Here is a 12,630-nt window from a genome sequence, read left to right as displayed (position 1 = left end):
TTTGGGAGTTATCTGCATGGATGCTGAGGGAGGCAGGTTGCTGATGAGAAGAGTGTGTAGAGAGAAGAGGCAGAGACTGCCCTGTGCAGCACCTAGCAGGGGCTCTTGCATATAGCAGACATTCCAATATTGGCTGATTGATTTTAAAAGCACTCCTTAGCCAACTAACCATTTTCCAGACCTTCTCCCAAGGAAGACAGACAGATTGTCTATCGAACAAATTAGTAGTGAAGGGTAATGTTTTACTGTCCCCCAGATAACGTCTTCAGCTAAGCTGTCAAACCAGAAATGCTAGGGAATTAACTCTGTTGAACTGCTGTTACTGGATATAATCTATCATCAGTCAGCCTGATCTGGGGAAGAGATTGTGCATTCTAAGGGGATCAGAGTTGCCCTTTGACCTGGCAAAATTTCTTCATTCATTTACCCACAAGAATAAAGTTTAGGGCATGGCAGGTTGATATATATAATAGGTGATTTGAAAAAAAAAGAATTATAAAACAAATGAATGAATGGACGTATTCATTCATACAAATAGAAAATCCAGTATCCGCGAAGGGCTGGGTTGAGGAGCGGATGCATGGTGTGAAGAGCTATCATAGTAGGCTAATATTGGGATGGAGGAGGGCATCCCACCTCCCATGTAAAGTTATTAGCTATCATGTGGGTCGTCCCAACGATACAGCCTGGACTCAATCTTAGCGCTAATTCAAAGCCCCATGTAACTATTTTGAAAGGTAGGTTCAAAAAAATTGGTCCCTAATCCTCAGAAAGGAAGAGAAACCATTCTCTGCATTCTCCATAAAGAAAGTTGGAGTGGAAGAAACAGGGACTGCTGAGTTATACAGACCTGGGCTTGAACTACAGTTCTATTACTTTATAGCTTATGACCTAATGCAAGTTACCTAATGTTTCTGAGACTTTATTTCCCCATTAGTAAAATGTATTCCTTAAGTCATTCATGCAAGTTGCAGTTAGACTTGTTAGGTAGTTAGATATGCGGGGAGCACTAGGCAGATAAGGTGGAGGAGAGGGAGGATGGTCCGGAAGACAATGGTATGTCTACCTTCAGCATAAAGGGGCTTTACTTCTAAATAAGTGCCAGCAAGAAACTAGTTAAAACCCAACGGTCGCAACTGCAGGGTAGCGACCTAACCGGACATGACCCAATGCTCACTGGAATATAATTACTATTGCAGTTTAGGCACCCCCCCCCCCCCATGGTTTTTTCTGTGTGCATCATCTGTAAGGACATGCACAAAAGGGGATGAGCATGACTAAGCACTCCAGGGATAAGAGCTGTCAATCAATCAAGAGACCACACCTGTAGGCAAGGGTAAAAGAGAAAGGACAAAGACCACCACTATCCAGCCTTGGATCAGCCCACCTCTTGTGCTTGGAGGTGCACTTTTGCTTTGCTAATAAAACCTTTAAAATCTTTCGCTTCACAATGCTTTCATCTCTCATCTGAATTCTTCTCGTTGGGGCAAGGCAAGAACCGAGGTTTTTCCCTTACCCTCTCGGGGTAACAGATAAATGAGATCCTGTGTGTAACACTCCCGTCACAGTAGCTAACACAATGTAAGCACGCTAAAACAATAACTAATGTTGTTATTATACCCTTAACTCATCCTCAGAAATTCCCAAGAAGAAGGAACCATGGTCTCTGACTATTCTCCCAAACCGGAGATAAAGTTTCTCTCATCCACAATTAGGGGATGTGTGTTTCTAGGGCATGGTGAAGAACAGCACTCATTATCTATTGAACACGTTGTAAACAGCCGTGCAGTGCTCCCTTCAGCCAGTTTGAATGCTTAATATCCACTTGCTATAAGAAATGTTATCATTGAAAATGGGTTCCTGTAAAACCCAGAGACTATGGAGGAGGTGAAGCTATAAGGGTGCACCTCTTAACAGGAGCCACAAAACAGTATGCATTGATCATACTAACAGGATTTGCTGCAATCATAAGTGTGAATTTTTATGATCAGACCAGGGTACACTGACAGACAGCAGCTGAATCTCCATTAGAGGATTTGGGTGGGTGAGGGATGTTTTGGATAACTAAGCTTAGAAATAAGAGGAAGCACTGAGCAACATCCCTAGCCACAGATACAATTATTAAAAGGCTCATGTCTCATAAAGGCACTTGAGTGCACTTAAGAGATATAAGTAGATATAACAAAAACTCAGCTGAAATGTATGTTTGTTTTTACTTGTGGTCCCTCACAGCATTTTAGTTGACTGGCATCCTTTATTTTATAATTCATTCTTGAAGTGCTGTTGGGTGCTGACCACGGTGTTGTACTATGTAGGGGATTTATTTGTGTTACAAGATACTTGTCTATCAAATCACATCAAGCAGCTATTATTTCTTTAGCTGGTCTGCACTATATTTGAAAAAACAAAAAAAGTACGCTGACAGCTTTAGTGAGAGTAGCTACAAGTCGGTTATTTCCCCAAAGAGTTAGACACAGTTTTGTTTATATAATTTGAATTTTCTACACTTCACTACTTCCGCAGCTGGTGAATATTGATGGACTGCCAAACTACCATAAGAATCCAGAGAGAAAGAAAAAGGGGCCCAAGTGTAACAGTCATGTGTGAAGGACGAGGAGGTGGCCACATGCCACTCCTGCAGTCACGTGTCATCCACCTTTAAGGATTTCTAGTATCTTTCTTTTTGCACCGCAAAGAAACACATTTTAACTGCCATCACATGTGAGCATAATTGATCCTCTAGTCTCTTCAAAACATGTTAAAAATTCACTAGAATTAAGAGATATATTTTTTACAAATACACCATTTTCTATAAGGTGTCTTCCCCCAATAACTAAACACTATTAGGACACAATGTACATTGAATATACAGAATAATTTTGTATCAGTGACTATATAATAAAGGTGATGATAATGAAGTGACCATAAAGAAGGCTGGATTCAAGTTAGACAGCAGGCAGAACTGCCTATAAAAGTTGTGAGATCCAGGCTCAATGACTGAGCAAAATTCCACCTGGGAAATATGGGAGTAAAGCAGTGACATCTGTGATTCTCTCTTAAATAATTATTTTCTTCTCCTCTTTTAGGTCTCTCCAGCTCATTGCTGTAGTTTCTGCAGTACACCTAGTACCTGGACTGGACAAAATCATCAATACAGGTGCACCCGCTATGTGGAGCAAATGTTTGTATGTTAGATGTGGGGAGAGAGAACAGCAGCCAGAGTTAATCTGCAAAATGAGGCTTGGGAAAAACAGTGTTGAAAACTGACTCCATCCCAGAAAAACAATGATGTGCTGATAGAGACTATTTTCCACAAAGCTAGTGATATGTGGAAATTATGCATCAATAAACATTTACTCATCTTCGGTCTGGAACAGAACATGGTAACAATGTCTGCCCCAAGAGACGCTGTAAACTCAGAAGACTCACACTAAGAATTGGAGCAAGAATTTAAAAATATCCTTCGGAAAACAAATGTCTAAGGCCAAGAACAGCCATTACAGCATCTGCGGTGCTATCCTGTTGCAGTAGGGATTACTGATACACGGAGAGGGAAAAGGGGTTAATTTTTTATTTTTTAAATTTAATGAAAAGCAATCAATAGCAAAATTGATTGACATCCATAGACTTAATCTGAATATTCAGTTTTCAGGTGGCTTTATTTTACTTCATTTTATTGCAAAACCTGATGGAAGTAAGCAATCTTGTCACAAAGTGGATTTTATGAGAAGTTAATGAAATGAACAAGAATACGAATCCATGGATTGGAGAACGAGTCGTGGTGAGTTTACTTGATCTCACAATTATTAAACTAGCTTTGTTTCAGATAAAATGAATGCACATCTAGAAGTAAGAGCTAGCATTCATATTTACAGAAGGCATGCAAATAGAAACAATCAAGGCATTACATATCAAAACACTGAGCACTCTGAATGAAAGCAGATAAAGAAAAATGCAATTTTCCCAATGAATATGCAAACCTGAATAATGATTTAATATTAATGGAACAGAAGAGCTACAATTTTCCTTCCAAACTAATTGCCTTTGATAATATGTAGGAGAAAAAAAAAAAGCTTTTAAGAATTTCCTTTTCACCTGGTTAAGCTATCTTGAATAGAGCTCATAAGCTCTTAGGGGGCTTTAAAAAAAGTAAAAAGCACACTGACTTTATAGTTGTACTTCCAACTATGGGCATAAATCTACCCCTCCCGCCTTCATATATTTATGTAGAGAAAGAAAAAATTAAATGTGCTGTCAGCAATATCATATAATCTTTGCTTTTCATTATAAATGTTTTTTATGCACAAGGCTATCTCAACATCTTTGTCATAGATTATAGCTTTAGAATGTCTTTAATTGAAAAATATGGGTAATTTTGAAGTCAGAAAAACAAAGTACCGATTACTAAGAGAACTAATTATTGCCTTCTTTTTCTCAGAAGATGTGTTAGTTTAATAGATACACACAGTATGGGTCTCCATCCTCAGTGCAAGACAAGTGGGAATTTCCATAGCTCTGAGGTTTGAGAGCAGCTGAGCTGCAAACACACCCGGAAGAGTCTAAAAGCTCCTGCTGGGGGTTCTGACTGGCAGAGCTTTCAAAGATCTGGGCTTTTTTTTCCAGTAAAGGTACAGCACATAATTACAACAATGTACCAAATTCAATTCTGTGGGAGGCAGGTTGGAGGACAAGTGAGTGGGAAGCTCTGCAGCCAATCAACCCCCCTAAAGAAAAGGATTATTGATCATAGAAGGTGTGGAATTAGCATACCCCTCTTCCCAGGAGGTCTGCCTCTAGACAGAGGAAAGGTCCCTGGGTTTTTTTTTTTATTTGTTTCTTTTTTCTTTTCTCACTTGCTCTGGCGCTCTCTCTCTTTCACTTTTTTTTTTTTTTTTGGTTTCTTTTCTATTACATGTGAATATAAGCAAACCCAATGATGTGGCTGCTTAAAAAAAAAAAAAAATCAAAAAGTTTAGAGAAAGCTCAGCAGCCCAGTCACTGTCTCAGGCAAAGTTTACTTCTTTCAAAAAGTCAAAGGTCAGATATTTCCCCAGTTTGGCCAATTTTATTGTTTTTTGTTTGATGATGCTTTTAATGAATCATGCAGGAGTAATCTCACTTCTGGCATATGTCTATCTCTAATGGATGAGGTTTTTGTTTTTTATCCTTTAGGAAGTTGTATGATAATGGAAACTCTACAGGACATTGGCAAGGGTGAAGGGAATAAAATTAGCAGAGTGTTTATGGTTACAGAAGGCAAGGAAAGAAAAGATTTCAATAAGGAAACTAAATTCTGCAATGTTACCAAATGTCATATGGAAACACAATTAGGACTGAACAGAGCCCACTTGATTTTGCATTCAAGCTAATACTTTCAACAAACATTTGTTAAGTACATATCATGTGAATGAAATCAACATGATACATACATTGAAAGAAGTTGCAATCTAGCAAGGGTTATATAGCAGGGGTTATTCAATAAATAATGTTGCAATTAAAAATGGTCATTTTCAGAAAGGGAAAGAAAAAAGGTGCTCTGAGAGAGTTTGATAAAGAGACAATTTTGATTGATAGGTGAGTGAAGGCATCACGGGGAGAATGAAATTTAAGCTGAGACTCAAAGAATAAGCAGGAGGGAGGCAGACATGAAGAGGTTGTAAGAGGGAGCAGCTGGTATAATGGTTCAGAGGCAGGAAAAAGCACAGTAAATTCAAAAAACAACACACTGATGCTTTAAGCAGATAAATAATGATGAAACACAAATGTACTCTAGAAATGTCAAATCGAAGGCTGTGCCGAGACTGATTTGGAAAAGGGCAAAAGTGTAAGTGGAGAAAACAGGCTAAAAGTATATTGTAATAGTTAAAAGGAAAGATGATGCTGGCTTGGGCTAAAGTGGTGATGGCACAGAAAAAGAGAAGTGAGTAGATCTGATGTATATTTTAGATGCAATTAGGACGTAATTAATGATCTCTCCTAGATCAGTTTCAATGAATTATTTAAGGCAGAATTCTGATCATTGTTGAATAGTAACTAGATGTAAGGAAGTAGAGAGCAAAAGAAGACTGATCTTTGAAAAAAAAAAAACTGGTGGTAGGTAATGGAGAGAGGGCAGTAACTCTCGTGGACTTCAGGGCCAGTGAAGGATTTTTATTCATCCATTTATCCAGCTATCCATTCATGCATTTTTAGGTAGTGAATGACTTAAGATTTTTTTTCTGAAGAGATGGGCATGGTGGAGACTAACAAACTGAAGAGGCAATAGAATAACAGAACTAATGTAGGCAGCGGATACCAGCAGATGATGATGCCCTAAACACAGGTAAGTCAATTAGCATGAAGTAGAGTGTCTCTCTCTCACACACACACACACACACACACGCACACACACACATCCGTACGCACACGCACACACCAGTTCAGTACAGTGGTTAAAAATCACTATCCAAGAAATTAGACTGCCTGCGTTTGAATTCTGCACCTACTGCTTATTATGTAAGCTTGGACAAGGTCCCTAGCCTTCCTTAGCCTCAGTTTCTTCACCTATAACACGAAGCTTATCATGAGGAACACATGAGATGGTGCCTGTAAAAACTCTTGGCATAGCATCGGGACACAGTGACACCACAATACGTTTTTGTTTCTATCACTAATAATGACAACAATATTATTAGTCATAATAAATAAGGCATCCCTTTTTCAGAGGTCTGACAGAGAGTAAGTTAATAAAAGATACGGGTAGAGATAACTTTGTAGGTAGAAAGATATTGGAGTTTCTGAAGCCTACAAAAGCCTACGTGCTTTTGTTTTTCTCTGTTGAGTAAGCCATTAGGTTGTCTGTAGCAAGTGAAAAGAATGGGGAGGGGGAGGGGAGGGATAAAAGATGTCAGGAGAGTAGGTAAGATATGGTATAGCCGCTATGGAAAAACAAAAGACCACTGAGTAGGAACAAGTAAAATTACTGCTGACATGGCAATGAGAGTCCCGCTGAGGTAAAAGCTAAAATGTCATAAAGACACCAATTCACTCAGTTCACCAAAGAGAACATGGAGCTATAAAGCTGGAGAGTTAGGGGCAGAATGAGAATGCTAAGGAATGCTCGGGTTTTTCGTTTGTTTTTTGTTTTGTTTTCTGCAAACTCTGGGAGACAGTGAAGGTTTTAACATAGAAATCATATGATGAATATAGATTTTAAGAAGACTACACTCATAGGTATGATGGAGGAAGAAAGCAGAAGCAAGACAACTAGTTTGGAGCCTCTCTTATTAGAGGAGATGATTCTATACATTTCCAAAGTTGTCCTAAGTGTAGGCTGTTAATACATTTTGAAGGTTAAAAAATATTTAGGTGTTTCTACACAGAAGTGAATTTAATTTCAGCATAGATCTAGAGAAATATATTTTAACATAATTTTTATTTTCAGAGACCTAATTATGCTATTATTAACCACAGATTCATACTTGGGCTTAATAATTGTCTATAATTCAATTCAATAAACACCTACTGTCTATTATATACAAGATATACATGCTTACATACATGCTTAAAAGACTAACTCATATCATTATGTCAAGAATCTTTTTGCTAGATATGAGATTATCTAAACTTTATGTGGCAAATCCTGATTGATACTGCTTTAGGTAAATTTACATAGTACAAACTGCTTTGCAATGTCCTTGACGTTTTCCCTAGAGTCACAGAGCTAAGGATGGGGAGAGTAAATAAGAGGACCAGGTGACTTCATGTACACAGCCTCAGAATTATTTATGGTTATGTGCATAAACAAGAAATCTCTTCCATTTTCTATTTTGCTTTGAGTTCAGAAGGTATATTGCTTTTTATGTCCCCAAACTTCATTTCCTCAGTGTGGTACCGAGGATATTCCTCCTGAAGGACTTGCTTGGCAAACTAATACATTTTCCAAGATAAACTGCATTCAGAAAAACAAATGGCTTCAGAGAAATTGTGTAGTGTACCTACTGTAAAACTCATAACCATCATGACACAGCTGAGTTCTCAGGTGGTATACAGCCTTGCTTCAATTATAAGATGAATTTGAGCAGCTTAAGTTTCAAGTGTGGACTCTGGTCTAGAAAATTTTATTATTGATTATTGTGTTAAAATGCTGCTACTTAATAAATAATATCTAGGCAGTTTAGTTGATTAATTTGCCTAATTCAAAAATGAGAGAACTCTCTTCCTCAGGTAACTTTATGTGCTCTATCTTACCCCGAATATACATTCCTGATTTGCTTTTCAAGGACTTGACAGAATGCTCCTACATCAGTATATGCAGTGCCGTATCTGAGAATCAATAAACTATAAGTATGGGCAAGGAGTTACTGCACATGTTTAAAAGGAACATTCTCTGTTCCCTCTATCACATTTTGACTTTAAACAGGATTTTTAAGTTGCAAAGTACCAAATCAGATCAATTCAAATACATTACCATTAGAAAGGCTATAAAACATTTTGGATGAAGCAGACAGTGTTTGACTATTAGGTCCGATGGTAACTTTTAAAAAGTCTTAGTACGCAGATAGAAAATGGTCAGGGAGCCAGTAATAGAACTGTTTATCCACATGCTGAACAAACTTGTATTGAAAACCTAGGTCAAAATAGCTTTTTCTCCAAGAAATTAAATATATCATCATGCCTTCTTTCCCACCATTTTTCTTGGGGGGCCAATTATTTGAATACCAGGTTTAGGGAATGCTTAAAATATATATATATACATATATATATATATACACACACACATACACATATACATATATATAAAACAATATTCTTTAACACATAATTTATACCTAGTCATCTTTTGTACCCCTTAAAATGAAGAGGAGATAAGGAAACATAATTCATTCTAACAATTATTTAACCATGCTAAAGCCAGATGCATATTTATGTAATTTTCTTTCCAGCTCAAACAGTGTATTTAAAGCTTTCAATCAATTAATGGCACTCTATGGGAAATCCGCAAATTCTTGTGCTTTTTCTGATATAATATATAAACATAGAAAAGAATCTCTGAAACACTGCTAATTATCTAGTAGCCATCCTTATTCTTAGCCTAAAACTTTTTCAGGGCCAAATTCTAACATCAAGATCCAAGTAGAAGAAAAAGTAGTCAATAGAATAACATGTATTATTTTTCATATATTAATATTAATATGAGCACTGATACAGAGGAAGGCCCACAAGGTGTCTTGAGGTATATTGCAAGGTAAATCTTAATTTTTTTATAATTCATTATAAATAATAAATAAGGATTTTTTTCTGACACAGCCAATATTATATTAAATTATGTAATTCTACAGTAGGAAAAAAAAATCATCAATTGAAATGTCTCTTTTTTTTTTCCCATTGTTTCTCTTAAGTGTTACCTCCAAGCTGAGTTTGTGGGCCCTTAGGCTAGATACATACCACAACCCCAAATTGTTCAGGCTCACAAAGGTCATCATATTCATTCTTCAGCTGTGCTAATTCACTGAGTACCTTCTGCTCAGGAAGATGTTTTATAAGGTTCTAAAAAGAAATAAAAGCATAAAAATTTAGCATTTCATTATTAGGATTATTAAACATGCATTAGCAACTCAAAAAGTGATTAACTAGGATAGCGGATAAATTTCTGACTGTAGTTGTTATAGCACCAGTTTATCCTCTTTCTCCTCCAAAACTTAGCAAAAAACAAACTACAATTTATGTGAATAAATATATAAATATGTTTAGTTTCTATGCACTCCAGTACATAAATGTTAAATTTAAAAAAAATGACAACAAATAACATTCCAAAACTGACTAACTTTCTGGGCTTTAAACACATAGTATAATTTTTTAGTTTTATTTCCTATCATGATAATTAGTCAATTTATATAAAAAATAGAAAATACTAGGTAGAATTAACTCATGTACAATAATAATAATAATAATAATAATAATAATAATAATAATAATAATAATAATAATAATATCAACTCTACCCTTTATAATTGGCAAAATTTGGAATCATCTTCAATCTTATAAACCACACCAAGCCTTAAAAAGAATCTCCATTTATAATATCTGTATTCAAATACAGTAATACATTCCTACTTTAATGGAGAACCAAGCAAAAGTGATGAAGTCTTTATTATTGTCAAATTAAATAGACTTTAAATCACAAGAGGGTAACAAGAGACAAGGATATTATATATAAAAAGTTTCAATTTATCAAGATATAATTATTATAAACACATGCCCATCTAAGAACAGAGCTCCAAAATATATGAAGTAAAAACTGACAGAATCGAAGGAGGAAATAGACAGTTCTACAATAACAGTTGGACTATTCAATAACCAACTTTCAATAATGGACAGAACAAGTAGACAGAATAATAACAAGGAAATGGAGAATAATACTATAAACTAATTAGACCGAACAGATATATACAAAACACTCCACCCAACAACAGCAGAATATACATTCTTCGCAAGTGCACATGGAACATTCTCAAAGATGAAGCACATGTAAGGCCACAAAACAAGGCCTAATAAATTTTAACAGATTGAAATCATACAAAGTATCTTTTGTGATCATTATGGAATATAACTAAAAAGAAATAACAGAAGGAAAAGTGGAAAATCCACACAAGTATAAAGAAATACACAACATACTCTTAAACAGCCAGTGGGTCATAGAAGAAATCACAAAGGAAATTAGAAAATACCTTGAGATGAAAGAAAATGAAAACACAAAATGCCAACACTTATGGAATTCAGCAAAAGTAGTGCTAAGAAGGAAAATTACAGCAACAAACACGCTAAAAAAGAAGAAAGATCTCAAATCAATAACCTAACTGTATACCTTAAAGAATGAGAAGAGCAAACTAAAGCAAAGCTAGCAGCAGGAAGGAAATAATAAAGATTAAAGCAGAGATTAAAAAATAGAGAACTGAAAACCAATAGAGAAAAATCAATAAAACTAAAAGCTGATTTCAAAATTGACAAATCCTTAGCTAGATCAACTAAGAAAAAAAGAGAGAAAATTCTAATAACTAAAAATCAGAAATAAAAGCTGGGACATTACTACTGATTTTATAGAAATAAAAAGGATTACAAAAGGATACTACAAATAACTGTATACTAACAAATCCTAACCTAGAAGAAATGGACAAATTCCTAGAAACACATGTGAACGAAAAATACTGCAAACCATATCAGTAAACAGAGAATGCTGAAGCCATCAAGTCATCAGCGGCTGCCGCTGTCCCCCAGTGAAGACAAGCCTGCAGCCCAGCCTCTGCAGCCACTCACAATGGTGCACCCTGAGGGGACTCAGAATAAGAAAGGACAGGATACTGGTCCTAGATAGCTAGGTGCCTGTCAAAGGAATGAATTCAATGAGCCCAAATGCTTGATCCCTCCCGTACATAGAAAAGCACTAAATTCTTTAACTTGAGATGCCTGGTATATTTTAGCTAACAAGTAATCTTTTATTGTTCCAACTACCTGGTCTTTGTTATAAAGCTCCTATATATCCTAGCTCCTACCCTACCTCTTCGGAGCAGTCCCTCAGAGCGATCTGAGAGGCTGTCATCCTGGCTGGAGTCCTCCCGCCAAATAAAACATTAACTCTCAACTTTTAGGCTGTGCATTTATTTCAGTTGACACACACAAACTACCAAAACTGATTCAAAAAATGTTTTTGAAAATTGGAGACCGACAAGTAAGTAGATTGAACCAGTTATCAAAAAACTCCAAAGAGCCCAGGGCCTGATGAATTCACTGGTGAATTACACACAATATTTAAAGAAGATTTAACATCAATCCTTTTCAAATTCCCCCACCAAGAAAAATTAGAGGAGAAAACACTTCCTAACTTAACACTATGAAGCCATCACTCATTACCTTACTCATTACCCTTTGACTTAAAACTACAGGCCAATATCCCTTAATGAATAGATTGAAAATTTCTGGAAAAAAAAAAAAAACTAAGAAAACCACACATATGCACTAGTAAACTGAATTCAGCAACATATTAAAAGGATTATATGCCATAACTAAGTGGGATTTATCCCTGGAATGCAGGGGTGATTCAATATATAAGAACCATTCAATGTAATACACCACATTAACAGAATAAAGGGGGGGGAAAAACCACATGATCATTTCAACTAATGCATAAAAAGCATTTGACTAAATCCAACACATGTTTGTGAGAAAAAAATACTCTTTAAATCAGGAATAAAAGGAAGCTTTCTCAATTAAAAGTCATATATGAAAAAGTCACAGTTAACATCAAACTCAAGGTGAAAGACTGAAAGCATATCTGCTAAGAACAGGAACAAGGCAAGGATGCCTGTTTTCACCACTACTATCCATCATAGTCCTGAAAGTTCTAATCAGAGCAATTAGGCAAGAAAAAGAAGTAAAAGGCATCCAAAATGGAAAAGAAGAAAAAAATAATGTCTCTGTTTGCCAAAAACATGAAAGAATCCACCAAAAAACTGTTAGAGCTAATAAACGAATTCAACAAAGTTTCAGGATACATAATGAACACACAAAAATCAGTTCTATTTTTATGCACTAGCAATGAACAGTCTGAAAGGAAGTTAAGAAAACAATTCTGTTTACAATGGAATTTTTTAA

The 12,630-nt window shown here is 36.0% G+C and overlaps 1 protein-coding gene across 4 annotated transcripts in view; it reads right to left on the bottom strand.

Annotated features, from left to right (window-relative positions):
• DIAPH2 (diaphanous related formin 2) overlaps positions 1-12,630 on the bottom strand; it is a 797,042-nt gene that overhangs the window by 411,199 nt on the left and 373,213 nt on the right. For all 4 annotated transcript variants that reach the window (XM_074359372.1, XM_074359371.1, XM_074359369.1 and 1 more), the window contains one exon: positions 9,427-9,528. In XM_074359372.1, coding sequence (XP_074215473.1) covers positions 9,427-9,528 — 102 coding nt within the window. The remainder of the gene's footprint in view (positions 1-9,426; positions 9,529-12,630) is intronic.

The sequence above is a fragment of the Camelus bactrianus genome, chromosome X (genome assembly GCF_048773025.1).
Source record: "Camelus bactrianus isolate YW-2024 breed Bactrian camel chromosome X, ASM4877302v1, whole genome shotgun sequence".
Taxonomy (NCBI): Eukaryota; Metazoa; Chordata; class Mammalia; order Artiodactyla; family Camelidae; genus Camelus; species Camelus bactrianus.
This window is presented reverse-complemented; position numbering and strand designations above follow the sequence as displayed.